At 54.6% G+C, this 17,680-nt stretch overlaps 3 protein-coding genes across 6 annotated transcripts; 1 reads left to right on the top strand and 2 right to left on the bottom strand.

Annotated features, from left to right (window-relative positions):
• LOC309607529 (uncharacterized protein) lies at positions 1-7,409 on the bottom strand. Of its 4 annotated transcripts, XR_014232435.1 has the most exons (5): positions 7,196-7,409; positions 6,026-6,260; positions 5,528-5,785; positions 5,160-5,244; positions 1-2,650 (listed from the first exon to the last, which is right to left on the bottom strand). XR_014232435.1 is itself a non-coding variant. In XM_082346152.1 (4 exons), exons 1-3 carry the CDS (start codon positions 6,073-6,075, stop codon positions 5,166-5,168), a joined length of 387 nt encoding a protein of 128 aa, XP_082202278.1. In that variant the 5' UTR covers positions 6,076-6,581; the 3' UTR covers positions 1-2,650; positions 5,160-5,165. The 4 variants fall into 4 exon arrangements, 3 of the variants coding, with proteins under 3 accessions (XP_082202278.1, XP_082202279.1, XP_082202280.1); XM_082346152.1 differs by lacking the exon at positions 7,196-7,409 and having other exon boundaries at positions 6,026-6,581; XM_082346153.1 differs by lacking the exons at positions 1-2,650; positions 7,196-7,409 and adding an exon at positions 3,345-3,747 and having other exon boundaries at positions 6,026-6,591.
• Positions 7,410-14,134: 6,725 nt separating this feature from the next.
• Positions 14,135-15,261, bottom strand: FAM229A (family with sequence similarity 229 member A). Its single transcript, XM_082346194.1, has 3 exons — positions 14,782-15,261; positions 14,554-14,700; positions 14,135-14,360 (listed from the first exon to the last, which is right to left on the bottom strand). The coding sequence occupies exons 1-3, from the start codon at positions 14,916-14,918 to the stop codon at positions 14,258-14,260; spliced, it is 387 nt and encodes a 128-aa protein (XP_082202320.1). The 5' UTR covers positions 14,919-15,261; the 3' UTR covers positions 14,135-14,257.
• Positions 15,262-15,441: 180 nt separating this feature from the next.
• On the top strand, positions 15,442-17,583 carry TSSK3 (testis specific serine kinase 3). The gene is made up of 2 exons (XM_082380774.1): positions 15,442-15,621; positions 16,384-17,583. The coding sequence occupies exons 1-2, from the start codon at positions 15,477-15,479 to the stop codon at positions 17,043-17,045; spliced, it is 807 nt and encodes a 268-aa protein (XP_082236900.1). The 5' UTR covers positions 15,442-15,476; the 3' UTR covers positions 17,046-17,583.
• Positions 17,584-17,680: the final 97 nt, after the last annotated feature.

Genomic DNA, 17,680 nt, shown 5'->3' with positions numbered 1-17,680 from the left:
TTTTTTTTTAAATAAATTTATTTATTTATTTATTTATTTATTTATTTTTGGCTGCTTTGGGTCTTTGTTGCTGCGTGCCGGCTTTCTATAGTTGCAGAGAGTGGGGGCTACTCTTTGTTGCAGTGAGTGGGCTTCTCATCGTGGTGGTTTCTCTTGTTGCGGAGCATGGGCTCTAGGCGCACAGGCTTCAGTAGTTGTGGCTCGCGGTCTCTAGAGCACAGACTCAGCAGTTGTGGCACACGGGCTTAGTTGCTCCGCGGCATCTTCCCGGACCAGGGCTTGAACCCGTGTCCCCTGCATTGGCAGGCGGATTCTTAACCACTGTGACACCAGGGAAGTCCGGCCTACCAAATTTGAAGCCACAGGACTGGATGGGATCCACCGAGAGGAGCAGCTCAAGAAGACAGTGCCGGGGGCTCTCCAACTTTGAGACTCTGGGTGGGGGACCAGCAGGGGGATTCAGCTCGTGGGCAGAGAAAGGAAGAGAACCAGGAGCAGGGGTGTCCTGAAGGCTGAGGGAGGAAATGGCTTCCAGAAGGAATGCGTGATCTGCCATGTCAGATGCTGCTGAAGGTGGAGGAAGACAGAGGGGGAGAGGTATAGGAGGGGTCCAGGGGGCAGAAGTGACAGGTCTTAGCAAAGGACTACGGATGTCGGGAGTGAGGAGGAAGGACCGAGGATGGCGCCTGAGGGTCTGGCTTGGGAAATGGGTGGAAGGAGGTGCCAAGCCATACACAGAAGGCCTAGGGAGGAGCAGCAGGGCACCATGGAAAAGGAGAGGTCAGCTTTGGACAGGTTGAGTTGAGGTGCCTTTGGAATGTCATTAGGATCTATGCATCTGGAATGAAATGTGTGTTGGAGAGAAAAAGAGAACATCCCCCTGTGTGTATGTGTGTGTGTGTGTGTGTGTGTGTGTGTGTGTGTCTGTCTGTCTGTCTCTGTCACTCTCTCCTCTATCTTTTTTTTTTTTTGGCCGTGCCATGTGGGATCTTAGTTCCCTGACCAGGGGTCAAACCCGTGCCCCCTGCATTGGGAGTGCAGAGTCTTAACCACTGGACCATCAGGGAAGTCCCTCTCCTCTATCCTTTTCTATGTGTATTTATGAGAGAATCTATATGCTGACCGTTATGAAATCTCTATCTCCAGCCCAGATCTCTCCAGAACTCTGGCTGCCCTTGGAGATCACCCCGGATGTCCCACAGGGACCTACAAGACACAGAAAAGCAGGCTCAGGACACAGATTAGAAAGGACAGAGTTGGAGGCGAGATAAACCAGGGAAGAGTTGATCAGACTGGTCCAGACAATGGCAAAGGTGGCCTGAACTAGGCAAGGGCAGAGGGCAGAGGAGATGAAGTGCAGAGACATTCAGGGAGCGGAGAGAACCAGAGATGGGGGCGAGGTTCCATGTGGAGGGAAGAGGGGCTAGAGGAGGAAGGGAGACGGCTCTAGGGGTCCGCTGGGTGTGGAGAGTGGGGGCAGCTGCCCTGCAGTCACCTGTTTATGTGACTGAGACCCCTCCCAACAGGGCAGGGGAGGAGTCATAAGTGGGTCTTACGGAGTGGGGAGGGGGCTGCTGTTGACCACAGTGTGCGTGAGTCAGGGTGGACACCCGAAGACTCCTTCCTTTAGCCATTGGCACCCTCTGCCGAACCCCTGCAGGGAGGCATGAGCGGGATCCACTCCCAGCCTCAGTCCCAGGTAGGACCTGCGAGAGTGTGTAAAGGGGAACACAGGGACAGGTGCTCAGGGCCTTGGACCTAGTTGAGGGCCAGAGACCACTTGTTGCCCACCAGAGTGGACTCTGAGACCCTGGGAGGGCTCTAGGCTTAGAGATGCCACGATGGGACCATGTCCCTCCCTTGCTTTAAACCTGTCCATGGCTCCCTACTTCCTCTTGGAGAATGTCCACCTCCTTGGCCTGGCCTTCAAGGTCTTTGAAGCTGCAGGCCCAGCTAGCTTCATCTTAGGCAGAGCCCACCTGGCTGCCAGTCTCACGGTTCTCTCAGCAGGATGACCGCTTTGATGATACCATTTCAGGCTGCAAATCACCAAGCCTTTCTCCATGCTGCCAGTTCTTCTTGGATTGCTACTCCCTGTGTAGGGCCTGCCCATCTGTCAAGATTCAGCTCAAGGTACCCCTCCAAAAGGCTTTCTTGATCTTACAGAGGAGTCACTGTGCCCCAAACAAACTAATGTCACCCTCTGTGGCACTTTACTGAGCTGGCGTATGTCTCTGCCTTTCTCTTTCTATGGCCTGTGAGAGTCTGGGGAGCAGGAACAAGTCGGGTTCACCCAGTCTACCCCATGGGGGGTGGTCATGGGTGCAGTGGGACATTCAGGGGTGGCTACAGAGGCCCTCCCAGCCCTGTGGGTTCAGTCTAACTCAGTGTGTGTGGATGGGGAGAACAGAGATCATCATCCCCCAAAGTAGGGAGAGCCAGAGAGCAGTGAACGCTGCTTTATTCGAGCAGTGGAGGGCGGAAACATGGAGACGCCAGGGGATAGGGCAAAGGTGGACAATCTTCATCCACTGAGAGGGGACACAGGACTGTGCAGTGTTCCCAGGCCATCTTCCTGCTCATCCTGGCTTGGCACAAGTTAGCCTCGGGACCATGATGAGATGAACCTGAAGCCTGTCTTCTCAAATCCCTGGAAAACAGACATCCATGACACTCCTCTGGGACCTGGGGCACAGGTTGTGTAGCTGAGCACCCTAGACTGTCTGGGGTCTCGTCCAGCTCTGCTGTGAACTCGCTGGGTGTCCTCGGGCAAGTCATTTAATGGCTCTGAGCCCTGATCAGTCTCCTTATCTGAGAATAATGGGAATAACAATGGTACCCACCTCAAAGGGTTGTGATGAGGCCTGCGAAGTGTTAGCATAATAACTGGCTGAAAGTAAATGTGGAATAAATATGAGTTGTTAGGATTATAACTATTCTATCAAGAGACCTGGGTTCTGGTCCCAGTTCTGCCATGTTTTCCTTTCTGGATCTGCCTGAGTTTCCATCTAAAAAATGGGATATTGAAGGATTAAATGAAATAATGGATGTGGCAGAGGCTCCTAAGATGAGTGATGGTCTCTTTCCCTCTGAGGTTCACCTCCCTGGGGCTGCAGAGGGGTTGTCACCTCCACTCTGTCAGGTCTTTATTGGGCTCTCTGTCCAGGCAGGATCTGCTGCCGCAAGGCCAGCCCATCTCCTCCTCTTGGCCCATGAGGCAGAATGAGAGGAAAGGGCTGCGGTTGCCCCAGCAGGGACTGTGGTTACACAGGACGAAGGACTTCCTTCCAGACTGCAGGATGCTATCCTGGGAAGGAGCCAGAGATCGTGGGACAGAGGCTGCTGAGGGGAGGGATTGCTTCCAGGGGAATGTCCAGACTAGGCTGGTTAGGCCAGAGTGGGCCAGTGGAGTGCATGAGCTCAGCAGTGACCTCACTTCCAGAGAGCCTGGAGGGGTCTTGTTTAAACCTGCCCCATGGCTCCCAAGATCACAGAGACAACAGACAGGAACAGAGACATAGCCAAAGGGGTATTCCAGGACAGACAGCCAGGGGCAAAGGGCCACCCACGAGACATATGCATGCTGTTCCCTCCACCCAGAACACTCTTCCCAGGTCTGGAGTGGCTGATCTCTTATCCTTCAAGCCTTGATTAAGAGTTACCTCCTCAGACAGGACCTCTTGGCCAACCGATTCATTCATGCAATCTTTAGTGAGCCCCAGTTATGAGTCAGGCACTGTTCTAGATCTGTGAACAAGACACAGTCCTTGCCCACTCCATATAATGTAGCACCTGGCCCACCTCGATCTTCTCAAAGAGAGCACACTGTTTATCTCTTTTTTTTCTTTTCTTTTAAATATTTATTTATTTATTTTGGCTGCACCGGGTCTTAGTTGCGGCATGCAGGATCTTCGTTGTGGCATGCGGGATCTTTCAGTTGCCGCATGTGTGCTTCTTAGTTGCAGCATGCATGTGGGATCTAGTTCCCTGACCAGGGATCGAACCTGGGCCCCCTGCATTGGGAGCACGGAGTCTTACCTACTGGACCACCAGGGAAGTCCCCATATCTCTGACTTCTTTTTTTTTTTTTTTTTAATTTTTTATTTATTATTTATTTATTATTTTTATTTTTGGCTGTGTCGGGTCTTTGTTTCTGTGTGAGGGCTTTCTCCAGTTGCGGCGAGTGGGGGCCACTCTTCATCGCGGTGCACGGGCCTCTCACTATCGCGGCCTCTCTTGTTGCGGAGCACAGGCTCCAGACGCTCAGGCTCAGTAGTTGTGGCTCACGGGCCCAGTTGCTCCGCGGCATGTGGGATCTTCCCAGACCAGGGCTCGAACCCGTGTCCCCTGCACTGGCAGGCAGATTCTCAACCACTGCGCCACCAGGGAAGCCCCTCTGACTTCTTTTTATTGTGGTCTTCCCAACCAGAATGTAAGTGCCATGAGGACAGGGACTTCAACTGTTCCTTTCACCAAAGTGAACTCAATGACTCAGAGTATCAACCTGGCACAATCCTCTAAAATAGGCCCTTGATAAATATTTGTTGAAGAAATAAATGGACACAGAGACCAGGGATAGACAGACACACAGAGAAAAAGAGCCATGCTCAGAGGTGATGTAAACATTCAGAGATGCCCCAAAATATGAAGCACACACAGACACACACAGGACAGTGTCCTTCAAGCAGGCCGCTTCCCTTAGGTCATTCAGTTTGGTCATCAGGCCTGGGGCTGGGGTGACTCCTGTCCTGGAACCGACCCAGTTGGTGCCCAAGGTCATGACCTATTCTGGTTCCCACACTCCCTGCGCGGGGCACCAAGTTGGCATTATGTTTGAAGAGCTCTCTTTGGAACTCTATTTTACTCCTTTAGTTGTCTTTTGATGAACAGAAATTTTAATATAGTCGAATCTGTCAATTTTCCAAAAAATGTTTGCGGTGGTTTGAGAAGGGCAGGGATGAATAACCCCGAAGAAACCCACGCCCGGCCCGCAGGGCCTCTCTCACTGCGGCTCAACTCCTCTGGGTCCTCGAGCCTGTAAGGCAGGGCGGACCAGCCTCGTGCCCGGGTATCACCCTTTCCCCACCCCAACCTCCGTCAGGCCCCGCCTCTAGACCCGCCCCTCCGAGATCGCGCCCTCTTCTGGCCCCGCCCCTCACCGGCTCTCACGGGCGCAGGGGAACTAGATGTCTCTTCCTCTTGCCCAGATATTGGTAGTTAATATTCTGCCACCGGTGCTTCCACCTGGAGGGAGGGAAAATTGGGCCGACAGGACGGCGGCAAGGCTCCCCACCCCCTCTGGGTCTACGTCCGCTTCGCCTAGTCCCTTCCGTGGTCAGCCGCTTCAGGCCCCGCCGTTCCCACCCAGTTCCGCCCACTCCTCCCGCTCCTAGGTACAGTCAAGCCCAGCCTATCCAACCCCTGTCCGACCCTCGCGTCTGGGGATCCGCCCCTTCCCACAGACCCCTCCCCTGCCGTAGGCACCGCCCCTCCCACCCAGGGCTTCCGCCCCGCCCCGCGCGCTCACATGAGGCGCGGGCGCGCGCCGTAGCAGCTGGGCCAACGCGCCGAGGGTACGTCCGCCAGCCCGGTGGCACCCGGCAGCAGCAGCAGGAGGTTGCGCGCCGGCCAGCGCCAGGCGGCGCCTGGCGGGCGGCGGCGCTGCGGGCTCAGCCAGTAGTCGCCCAGGCTGCGGTGGGCGGCGGGCGCCGGCATGGCCGGGCCCCGGCAGCCCCAGAAACACAACTCCTGGTCAAGGCGGTGCGGGGGCGTGGCCCGGGGGCGCCTGCGGGGTAGACGGGCAGCGGTCACCCCAGGAGGCACGACGGGCGGGGAGTAGGCGGCCGCCTCGTGTCAGACGCGGCGGCGCGAGGGTCGGGGTCACTCCTGGCCCATGTAGAGGGGTGGGGAGGGGGATTGGAGGCCCCCCCCTCGGGGCCTTCCCAAGGATCTGGACTCCTCCTCCCCCCCAGCTGCCAGCCCGGGGCCCTTCATCGCGCCGGCACCCTCCCCCGGGCCCCCTCACCGAGAGAGAAGAAAATTCACCACGAAGTGGGCAGTCTCGGTGAATAGCATAGTGTCCAGTCTGCCTGGCCCGGCTTCGGCCTCTTTAATACCTGCTGGGACTTGGAGGGGGAGGCCTGAAAACCCGTAGTCCCCCCGGGCCCTGCTGTTTTTAGCAGGAGGCGTCAGCTGGCAGAGCGGGGTGGGGCAGCGCCAGCCCCTCTGGCGGGGTCTAGTCCGTGGTCTGTCTTCCGCTGCTTCAGTGGGAGGGGGTTGGTCACCAGTGCTGGAGGATCCCCTGAGACCCTCCTCCCCCAGGGACAGAAAGGCAAGGACAGGCAGAGGCAGCAAGAGGGGGCCCAGGATAGGAAGGTCAGCTGCCGTTTGGATAAACCCTTCCTTATTTCACCCAGGGGCCTCCAGCTTCTGCTTACACACCCCTGATGGTGTGTTCAGGAAGAAACCACACCTCAAAAGGCCTCACTGCTCCCGGGCTTAAGAGCCTCCCACCTCTGCCCCCGTGGCCCTTACAAGAGCCTTTCCCCTGCTCTGGGGCACTCTTAGATATCAGAAGCAGTAGGCTCCTCAGCCACCTCTAGTTCAGGAGTTCTTATCTGGAAGCCAGGAATGAGTTTGTGGAGACTTAGGAGGCCCGAAACTGTTTGCAAAGTTCAAACACACATATATTTCTGGAAGGAAGCTAGAAAGGGTCCCTGACACCTCCCCCAGCCCCACCCCCCCACCCTCCCGCCAAAAAAAAAAAATTAAAAGCCCACATTTTTTGCAGAAAGGAAAACAGTTTCAGAGAGGGGCAGAGAAAAGCCAGTAGTAGGACCCAGGCTTCCTACTACTCTGCCCATCCTTACAAAGGGTGAGACAACCTCTCTGTGCCCTTGTCCTGCTCAGGGCATGGGGTTCCGGGCTCAGAGCCCAGGCTGGGCCCTGCTGCCCCACCCTCTGGGGATCCTGAGGAGCATGCTGGCCCCACTCCCTTTCCCACACTGCCTGTTTGGGCTATTTCCCCCCAGTGACTCACGCTGGCTGCTGGGGAGAGTGGGCAGCTGTTCTGAGCCCCCAGAGCCCTGTACGGCCCTGACTTGCCCCCCGCCAATTGTGTGGCCATATTTGGGGATTCCACCTCCTCTTTTCCCTCCTTGGGGAATTTCCCTCCTCTCATTCCTTCCTCCTATACCTATTTCCAAGCTCTCCCTCCCTGATGGCTCCTTCCCAGCAGCAAACAAACAGGCTCTAGTCTTTCCTATGTTTGAAAAAGAAGAAAGCCCTCCTTCGACCCCAGGTCCTTCTCCAGCTCCCCTTCACAGCCAACATTCTTGAAAGAGTTGTGTACACACGTTTCCACTTCCTCACCCAACCCCTGCAGTCTGGCTTCCTCCCCCGCCATTCCACAGGGACAGCTCGTCAAGGTCACCACTGACCTCCCTGTTGCTAAATCCAAGGGATGCTCGTGAGTCTTTATCTGATTTGACCCCTTAGCAGTGGCTGACTTCGACACAAACACTCCCTCCTATTTGAAACACTTTTGTGCCCTTGTTTTTCTGGACACTGTGGACTCTTGATTATTTTGCTATTTATTTGCAACCGTGTGGTTGCCACCACATGGCAAATTTCTCATCCTTCACTCACTGCCTAATCATGGGTGTTCTTGGGCCTTCTACGGTCTGTCCCAGGGGATCTCATGCATTCCCATGCCTTTGGTGCCCACCTGTGTCAGAGACTCACTTCTCTCTTTCAGCCCAAGCCTCTCTTCCCTGCCCAACACCTATCTCCTGGCCCCGTCCCCCTGGATGTTTCACCTCACAGCAAACATGCCCCACACCTGCCCTTCCTCCCATGTTCCCCAGCTTGGCCGTTTTCTCGGTTGCCTGAACTGGAAATCTGGGCTTGGTTCTAGAGTCTTCCCTGTCCCTCCCTTTTCATATTCAAGCAGTTGGGAAATCCTGTCCTCTCCAGGATATATCTAAAATCCAATTGCTTCTCTCCATCTCCACTGCTAACACCTGGTCCAAGGCCCCATTGCCTTTCACCTGGGAGCCTGCAGCAGCCTCCTGAATGATCTCCCCGCTGCTACTCTCAATCTCTTATGTGGTCTGTTCTCACAGAGCAGCCAGGGTTGTCTTTCCAAAACGTGAATATGTCCCTCTTCACCGTGTCTTCAGCACCACGTTCACTCGTGGCACAGACAAGTCCCAGGGCCAGGGATATTTCCCACCGCCATGTCCTTGTCTGGGTAACTGCTTCTCATCTCAGTTCCAGTGTCGGTTCCTTAGGGAAGCCATCCCAGATCCCCCAGCTGGCTCTGCTATTCCTTCTCCTCTCAGTGCTCAGCCTCTCTGTAGACCTATCAAGCAGTCATTCACTAGCTAGTCTAATCTGCAGACATTCTACCAACTCCTGAACCCTTCCATTCTAGGCCCCGGGATGTTAGGATGAATATGACACAGCCCCTGCCCTCCGTGAGTCCATAGTGTAACGGGGTAAACAGGCATTCAACAGGGATCAAGGAAGAGATGAGTACACAGTGGGACAAGCAGGTGCTATGGGAGGGGAAGGACAGGTGGTCAGAGGAGGCTTCTTTGAGGAGTGACAATTGGTGGAGATCTGAGAGGTAAGGGGGATGGGAGGAGGCTATTCCAGGAAGAAGGAACAATGTGCTGAAAGCTGGGAAGAAGGTTTTGTGAAGAACTCAGGGGTGTCCACATGGCTGGACAAGTGATGTAAAGAAGCCATTGATGAGATTTAAATAGGAGAATTACATGGCTGGGTTGTGGTCTTTATAGAATAATTCTGGGCTAGAGGAATCAAGCAGGGAAGGAAGCACAAGACCGGTTAGGGGGCTACTGGAGTAATCAAGATGAGTAGCGATGGGGGTCTGATTCAGGGCAGTGCGGTGGAATTGAAGCAGAATAGACTGTGGGCACCAGAACTGGGGATTGGAGAAGAGAGAGGGAGTGAGAATGATTCCAATGTCCTTACCCCAAGGGCAGGTGAGGAGAGGCCAGTGGGAGCTGGGACACCCATATTCCTGTGGGGGTCCAACCCACTGATCTACCTGGTGTTAGGTTGCCTGAAGTCTTCCCACGGCCCTCATCCCTGCTTTCTCCTAGAGGAGCGGATGGAGTCCCGAGTGTTAGATACCTGCTAAGGAGGCCTAGGAAGAGGCGGGCGGGGGGAGGAAGGGGAAGTTGGGTCAGGGTCCAGATGTGATGGGGTTGCAGGGAAAGTGGCATTGGGGTTTCCTCAGAGTCTGGAAGCTCCACTGTCTCTGGCTTCACCTTGAGACCCCCCAGTTCTGAATGCTCAAACTCAGGGCCCAGTCCTTAGGAGTTCTGGGGGCCTTTTAGGGGCTTCAAGTCTATATCTGAGAAGCCACAATGCCCTGACAAGTCCCCAGGACTCTAGAGAGTCACTAACATCAGTGTGCACTTCCCACGAGCTGGCCCACTGCCTATTACCTGCATGATCCCCTGCAGTCCTCACATTAACCCTCGGAGGCATGTAGCTTACTATCCCTGTTGTACATACTAGACTTCCATGGTTAAGGGACTTGCTCAAATTCAAACAGCTAAAACGATGCAGAAAGAGGATTTGAACCAAGGTTTGACTGACATCAGAGTCTGTGCTTTTAACTCCTGTGCTATATTAAGCCTGTCGACCCCTTGGTTGATTGGCTCAGTAAAGGGAGGAGGCTTTGTGGGGGATTTGCTTGTGGTTGGGGTGGCTGCCCCCTTCTCATATCAAGCGATGGGAAAGGGTAGCGCTGACGTCAATTGTTGCCATGGAGATATAGCAACCCTTTCCCTGCCATCTCCATGGTAACCTGGGGGGGTCCATCTGTACTTCGCCCCCTCCTTCTAAAAGAGGGTCCCTTAGGGAGGGGCTGTCTAATAAGGTGTCTGAGAGAGAAGTCAGGGAAGGCAGTGATTCAAGTATCCTCCTTCCCCTGGGCCCCTCCTCATTCCTCAAGCTGAGAATGAGGCTGGGATGAGGGGGTCCTGCCTGGGGGTCTGGGGAAAGCTTTACCCTCTAGGGTGAGGGAGGCAGTTCTGCCTTTCCAACCTGGGGATTCCCCTGGAAATGACCCCCCCCCACCCCCCCACCCCCCCCACCCCCCCACCCCCCCCACCAAGTTCCTCAGCACCTGAGCAGGACTGCCAGGAACTTGGCAGAGGGAGGCGAGAGAGATTCCCCAACCCTCTCCAAGGCTGGGCATCACCCAGCCCCTGGGGACACGGCTGGCTGGCTCTCTGCTATCCCTTGAAGCCAAAGGTAGGAGCAGCAGCAGCCTCTCTTGCTCAGTGCTAGTGGTGCCCGACATTCCTGCCTGGTGCTCTAGGTGCATGACTTTACTGAAAGCTTCCACCAGGTTTCATTAGCCCCATTTTACAGATTTGGAAATAGAGACTCAGAGAGGCTAAGTATGTAGCCCAAGTTTGCACAGCTAGTAAATGGCAATCAGGACTCAAATCTAGGACTAGAGTTTAGGCCAGTGACTTTTCCAGGGAGAAAAAAGGAAGAAGCAACAGAGAACATGATGGAAAAGGAGAAGAAAAATAGAGTGAAGTGACCAAGGTTGGAGCCTGTCGTTCTCCCTGTCACCTACAGAACAAAGTTCAAACACAAGGCCTCCCTGATTCAGCTTCTCTTCTGTTAACTCATCCCTGGATCCCTTGAATCCTGAGCTCTGCAAGGGCAAGGGATCTGTCAGATAAAGGCCTGGGTTCTCAGCACCTCGTGTGGCCCAGGTAGGTGTTGGTGAAAGTTGATTGAACTGAGTTCCTTGAAATTGTCCTCCACTTTCCTGCCTCAAGGCCTTTGTCCACAGTGTTCCTTCCACCTGGAATGCCCTTTCCCCTTGCTCATGGCCATTCTAGAGCTATGTAGCCCCAGGGTCTGGCCCACTGGCAAGGTGTTTGTCTGTATTCTTTGCATCCCCCACTAACCAAGCATATGGGAGGTAGCAGTAAATCTTTTTTGTTTGTTGTTTTTCTTTTTCCTTTTTTGGCCACGCCACACAGCATGCGGGATCTCAGTTCCCTGACCAGGGATTGAACCCATGCCACAGCTGTGAAAGCCCGGAATCCTAACCACTAGGCCACTAGTAAATCTTTTTAAATTTTATTTTATTTTTAAAATTAAAATAATTTTTTTGGCTGCATTGGATCTTCGTTGCTGCGTGCTGGCTTTCTCTAGTTGTGGCGAGTGGGGTGAGCAGGCTTCTCATTGCGGTGGCTTCTCTTGTTGTGGAGCATGGGCTCTAGGTGCATGGGCTTCAGTAGTTGCGGCACGCAGGCCCTAGAGTGCGCGGGCTTCAGTAGTTATGGCGTGTGGACTCCGTAGTTGTGGCTCACGGGCTCTAGAGCGCAGGCTCAGTAGTTGTGGCGCACAGGCTTAGTTGCTCTGCGGCATGTGGGACCTTCCCACGTCAGGGATTGAACCCATGTTCCCTACATTGGCAGGCAGATTTTTAACCACTGTGCCATCAAGGAAGTCCCAGTAAATCTTTTTTTAAAGGAAAGGAGTGTCAAGAAGATTGGAGAAAGGAAGTGAGGGAGATAAGAGAGAAAGGAAGAATGGGAAGGATTCAGCATTTGTGGGCTGGCAAGGTCCATAGAGATCACTGGTGCTTTTTTTTTTTTTAAACTAGTGAGGAAATGGGCCCAGAGGGAAGGGATTTGCCTCCCAGCAGGTCATTGCTAGGCCATGTGAGTTCCATGAGGGTCAAGGCCCATGTCTGTCAGGTTCATCGCTGAATCCCCAGTGTCCTGCACAGGCCTGGCTGGTAGACTTGTATTGAATGAAACAGGGACAAAGCCTGAAGGAGAACCCAGTCACACAGAACTCCTGGTCACACTTTCTAAGGCTCCTCATTGCCTTCAAATTGAGTTGTTACACTGGCCCCTGCCACTCTCTATCCCTTTTTTTCGGGCTTCTTTTCCTCCCGGGGTACTTGATCTTTACATAAGCTGTCTCTGCTCCTGGAATGTTTTTTCTCCATCATTACCCATTATTTTCTGGTGATGCTGTCAATCACCTGGCTGTGCTTGCATCTCAAGTGTAGGCTTACCTGTGGCTCAGCCTGGTCAATTGTAGTCTCCCATCCCCCTGACAGTGGTAATTGGCCCAAGGAATGTGCATGTGATTTAAGAAGGGCCAATCACTGGCCTTCCCAGGGATAGGTATACCTAGACTGCGAGAAAGCAGGTCTCCCTTCCTGGAATATTTAAAATTTTTTAATTTTTTTAATTTAGGCTGTGCCGGGTCTTAGTTGCGACATGCGGGATCTTTAGTTGTGGCATGCGGGATCTTTTAGTTGCAGCATGTGGACTCTTTAGTTGCAGCATGTGGTCTTCTTAGTTGTGGCATGTGGACTCTTAGTTGTGGCATGCATGCGGGATCTAGTTCCCTGACCAGGGATCGAACCTGGGCCCCCTGCATTGGGAGCACAGAGTCCTAACCACTGGCCCACCAGGGAATTCCCCCTTCCTGGGATTTCTAAGCTGATGCAGCCATGTTGCCATGTTCCCTGCCCAGAGGAGATAATCAGGGATGAGAGGAACAAAGCAACAGTCCTGGTGGGGTTGAATCCTTGATTCCAGCCCAATGAATGCCCTGGTTCCTATAGTTCTTCCTTTAATCACTAACATATCCTTCCCAGCAACTTGAAACAATCAATTCCTTTTTTGCTTAAGCTAACATCAGTTGCTTGCAATGGAGAGACCTTATCAATACAGAAGCTGTTTTTTTTCTCTCTAAAATTACAAGGGCCTCCTAAGGAGGGTGAGTACTGTTTACTGGCAGGGAGGCCCTTTTTCTGCAGAGCAGCAGAATGGGTTGTTAAGCAGACTAGGACCTGCATGGAGTTTGGTGGGGATTGAAACAGCTGGATTACTTCACTTAATAGAAGAACAGAGAGTCCCGGTGGCGGGGCGGAGGTTGGGGGGCGTCTCCAGGAGGTAAGGGTGAAGGGGGAGAGGAGGGAGGGAGAGAGAAGCCAGCACTATGGCCTGAAGCCAGGGATTATTCTGGTGAAGGGGAAAGAAAGGCATGGAGGCGCTTTTAAGAGCCAGGATGTTAAAGGACCGGGGCACTGAATGGTCAAGTCTAAAGTCCAAGTAGATCCTTTTTGACAAACATCCTCTCTTCTTTCAATAAGCCTCCTACATCTGGGACTGCCTGGGAGGGAAGTCGTGGAAGTTGAAAAGGGTGGCCCTTTCTGGTGACCTCGGGATCTGAAGTGCTCTGGGAGGCTTAGACTTCTACTCCATGTGGATTAGAGGAGGGGTGTTGAGTCAATCGTACTTAAATCTCAGGGGACAGGAGACTGAACATGACCTTTGGGTTACATACATTTTTTCCAATATTAAAATAATACAGGTTCATTAAAGCAAAATTGGAAAGTGGGAAATATTCAGCTTCCAGGCAGCCTTCCTGTCATGGGCCCCTCCTATGCATGTATTTTGGGGCCTCAAGTCTGAGGACGCTGAGGAGTGCGCTAGCATCACCTGTCGTCTGGGGGACCCCAGGCACGTTGCTTAAGGCTCAGTTCCCTCACCTGTAAAAAGGAATAAGGAATCGAAGTTTTTCAAACGACTTCTTCCCCAGTCTTCTGGCCCCACCAGTCCTAGGAGAAACCAAGGCTCAAGATGGACAGGGACGGGGCAGCCCCTAACCCCTTCAACAAAACCAGAGGTGCCCAGGGTCACAAAACAGCAGGTAGCAAAACCAAACTCCATCTTGGGAGAATTAAATGGGCCTGGTGTGGGTGGCCATTCTCGTTAAGTTCTCTGTCCACCCCCTCCAGTCCCAAGCTTCTCTGGGCCCCCCAGAGTCCAGCACAGTAATGCTAATTTTACTGGAGAACCAAGGAGAGTGTTGGGGAGATGGATGAGGGCAGAGAGAGCCTGAGCAGAAAGGCGGCCCTGAAAGGGATCATGACCAGCAAGAAATGGGGGAAGGGCTTGGTGTCCAGGGAGAAGAAAGCGGAATCGGAAGGGCAGGCCCCTGGGGCTGGGTCCAAGTGAGGAGGCAGCAGAAGGGAAGATGCCTTTGGATGAGGCGGAGCAGCGGGCAGCCCGATCCGACGGGATAAGCATACACGGCCAGCCCGGAGTGGAAAGAACAGTTTATGCTGTGCTTTATTAAAATGTGCATCCGTTCTTTTATTTTAAAATGTGCATCACTGTCTCGTGCTCGGCGCGCGCGACCTCAGCGGAGCTGCGGTGCACAGGCGCACTCAGGTGGCGCGGACCCGGGGGCTCCCGCCCAAGGCCAGGTAGACGTCGATGGGCACGTGCAGCAGCGTCAGGCAGTGGCAGCCGGGGCAGCGTCGAAGCGGCCTGGGGAAAGCGGGGCGCGACAGGTGGCGCTGAGGCGGGGGCCGGCTCATCCTGTACGGGACGCATCGGGGAGTGCACTTGGGGTCCCAGAGGTTCGGGCGTGGATGTGGGACCTTACGTGGGGCGGGGGTGGGGCGGTCGGGGGACGGAAAGTGGGCCGGGGTGGGGCGGCGGGGAGGGGCGCCGGCCTCACCTGACCGGGTTGTGCTCCGTAGCTACCCGCTCCGAGCTGTCCTGGGACTCGCGGGGGGCGGCAAAGCCAGGGGAGTCTCCGGCCTCAATGGGGAATCTCCGACCCTGCGGGGCCTCCTGGGCACTCATGTCCGGGCCCCGGGGCGCTCTGCGCGGGGAGTGGCGGTCAGGCAGCTCGCGGGCCGCCGGGCGCCCCCTCCCCGCGCCCGCCCCGTGGCCCGTCCCTTACCTGCCGGAGGCCGAGGCCGGTCCCAGGCTGGAAGCAGCTGCCTGAGCCCTGGCCGCGTGAGGACGCTCCGGTCCAGGCGGAGCCTGGCAGGTGTCTGCGGCGCGTCGGGGCCCGGGCGTCGAGGGGGAGGGCTGCATTGTGACACGGGCTGTGGCGCGCTGACCTCATAGAACCCGTTCCTCCCGCCGGGGAACCTCGCGCCGCCCTGGCACTTAGCGCGGCGCGAGCCGGTAGTTGGAGGGCTCTTGCCATGGGTCGCGCAGACCCCCAGCTGCCCGATGGGGGAGCAGGAGGCTGTGTCCACAGAAAGGAGCCCGGCATCCCGGGCCGCGCGCAGACGTCCGGAGCGGCCCCCACAGGCGGGGCTGCGACTCACTACCTGGCGCGGGGGCTGAGCGCAGCCGTGACTTAACCCGTTCTGGGTTTGGTGGTGGTGGTGAGGGCAGGCAGGGGGCATTGCCCATTTTGGCCAAGAGTCACACAACATCTACATCACAATTGGGCCAGAGTTTTAAAATGTCTGACCCTCTCCCTCCCCACCACCCGCGGCTTGTGTGTCCAGACGGAGAATGTTACAGCGCTGGGGGCGGCTGCGGATGAAAAGGAGCAGGCCAAGGGCAATGGTGGAGTAGAGCTGCCTCACAGAGGCAGCATGAGCTGAGAGGGTGATAGGAAGGAAGGAGGTGCTAGACAGCATGGAGGACTTTCTGCTCTACAATGGGTACCAGCTGGGCAAGACCATTGGGGAAGGGACCTACTCAAAAGTCAAAGAAGCAGTTTCCAAAAAACACCAAAGAAAAGTGGCGATTAAAATTATAGACAAGATGGGAGGGCCAGAAGGTGAGCTGGGGCCCCTTTGGAGGAAGCGAGGGCTGGCTGAGGTGGGTAGCTGCTTCCTCCAGTCAGAAGGATCATTCCCTCCTCCCCTTTAGTCTGGAACCAAGGAAAGCAAGAGAGACTGTGGCTCTGGGGTAGGTCAGTGGGGAACACAGGGATGCTGGGAGTCCAGGAAAATCACACCCTCTAAAATCCAAGATTAAAGTGGAAGGAGGTGAAGGATCCTCAGAAGCAGAGCTGGAGCCCACTAGGCCTTTCCTATTCCAGGAGGGGAACAGAGACTGGCGAGGCCATGGCCAGGGCTAGCAGAGGGCAGGAGCTGGAGTCAACGAAGGCAGAGATGGGGAAAAGACAGGGCTCATGGAAAGAACTGTGGGTCAGGAGGCAGACGTGAGAGGAGCGGGCTCACCACGCTGTGGGCAAATCAGGCCTCGTAACTGAGATTCAATAGCTTTGTCTAAAAGTCCCTAATAGTCTAAAAGTCTAAAAGCACTTTGATATCCATGGTCTCACAGGCTGCTCACAACAGTCCCTGAGGCTGACAGGGAGTAGTTCCTTTCAGTAATTAACTACAAAAACAATAGAGGTGAACATTCTTTGCAGTGTCCAAGCAGACAGACATTAAAGACTATGAAAGGGAACCAAGGCACAAGACCCAGACATGGTGGGGAGATAGGCAGACAGAAGTTGGAAGGCAGCAGACAGGAGGGAGGAGTTACGCCCTTCTGCACTTGATGCTCCATCTCTTTTCCCTTGTTTCCGTAGAGTTTATCCAGAGATTCCTGCCTCGGGAGCTCCAGATTGTCCGCACCCTGGACCACAAGAACATCATCCGAGTGTACGAGACGCTGGAGTCTGCTGATGGGAAAATCTACCTGGTGATGGAGCTGGCTGAAGGAGGGGATGTCTTTGACTGTGTGCTGAATGGGGGGCCACTGCCCGAGAGCCGGGCCAAGGCCCTCTTCCGTCAGATGGTCGAGGCCATCCGCTACTGCCATGGCTGTGGTGTGGCTCACCGGGACCTCAAGTGCGAGAACGCTTTGTTGCAGGGCTTCAACCTGAAGCTGACAGACTTTGGCTTCGCCAAGGTGTTGCCCAAATCATGCCGGGAGCTGAGCCAGACCTTCTGCGGCAGCACAGCCTATGCCGCCCCAGAGGTGCTTCAGGGTATTCCCCACGATAGCAAGAAGGGTGACGTCTGGAGCATGGGCGTGGTCCTGTACGTCATGCTCTGTGCCAGCCTACCTTTTGATGACACAGACATCCCCAAGATGCTGTGGCAGCAGCAGAAGAGGGTGTCCTTCCCCACTCATCTGGGCATCTCGGCAGAATGCCAGGACTTGCTCAGGCGGCTCCTGGAACCAGACATGCTCCTCCGGCCTTCAATCGAAGAAGTTAGTTGGCATCCATGGCTAGCAAGCACTTGATAAAAGCAATGGCAAGTCCTCCCCAATAAAGTAGGGGGAGAAAGCAAACCCAAAAACCCGCTTCTAAAATGGTGATATATATTTTACACTTTAAGTTTACTTATCCTAAAACTTACCTACACCCTCTCCAGCCTTACTTCCCTTTCCCTTTAAAGATCTTCATGGAACCAGAGGGCCTCATTCAGACTTCCCTTTTATTATAGCTGACAAGTGATTTTCATACAGGTGTTTAACTAAAGTTAATTAAAAATAGACCCCAGAATCATACACATACAGGGGGAGGAGAGGAGAAAAATGACGAAGAGCAACTGGAACCACTGTTGTTGCAACTTCCTTTCCAAATAAAAGCAGAAGCGTTGGGAATGCAGTAACGGCCTCTTGACTCCTTGTCTTGGTGACAGGCCTGTTGGGGGCCCTGTCAGGGGCCCTGTCCCTTTCTCATCCCAAAGGCCAAGGTGAGCCTGGGATGAGGACAAGGGACTTCCTCAGAACCCAGGCTACCTCCCATCCTAACCCCCAGGCTCCAAGCAGGAAGCCACCCTGCGCACAGTGTGCTTCCTGCCCTGGCTCTGGGGCAGCTGCCGCAGGGTACAAGAACAGAGCCCCAGACACCTTCCAGCTTCTGTTGAATCTCT

The sequence above is a fragment of the Balaenoptera borealis genome (genome assembly GCF_965194805.1).
Source record: "Balaenoptera borealis genome assembly, chromosome: 1".
NCBI classification, from domain to species: domain Eukaryota; kingdom Metazoa; phylum Chordata; class Mammalia; order Artiodactyla; family Balaenopteridae; genus Balaenoptera; species Balaenoptera borealis.
Note: the sequence above shows the minus strand (reverse complement) of the source record. Positions and strands in the feature narration are given on the sequence as shown.

Bases quoted from the DNA above. Each gene is read 5' to 3' on its own strand.
- TSSK3 (XM_082380774.1), top strand. From the start codon at position 15,477: ATGGAGGACTTTCTGCTCTACAATGGGTACCAGCTGGGCAAGACCATT. The intron at 15,622-16,383 runs GTGAGCTGGGGC...TTGTTTCCGTAG, and splicing joins CAAGATGGGAGGGCCAGAAG to AGTTTATCCAGAGATTCCTG.
- FAM229A (XM_082346194.1), bottom strand. From the start codon at position 14,918: ATGCAGCCCTCCCCCTCGACGCCCGGGCCCCGACGCGCCGCAGACACC. The intron at 14,701-14,781 runs GTAAGGGACGGG...CTCCCCGCGCAG, and splicing joins CCGGCCTCGGCCTCCGGCAG to AGCGCCCCGGGGCCCGGACA. The intron at 14,361-14,553 runs GTGAGGCCGGCG...CGCTTTCCCCAG, and splicing joins ACGGAGCACAACCCGGTCAG to GCCGCTTCGACGCTGCCCCG.
- LOC309607529 (XM_082346154.1), bottom strand. From the start codon at position 6,075: ATGCTATTCACCGAGACTGCCCACTTCGTGGTGAATTTTCTTCTCTCT. The intron at 5,786-6,025 runs GTGAGGGGGCCC...TCTACCCCGCAG, and splicing joins GTGAATTTTCTTCTCTCTCG to GCGCCCCCGGGCCACGCCCC. The intron at 5,245-5,527 runs GTGAGCGCGCGG...CCCTCCCTCCAG, and splicing joins GGCGCGCGCCCGCGCCTCAT to GTGGAAGCACCGGTGGCAGA.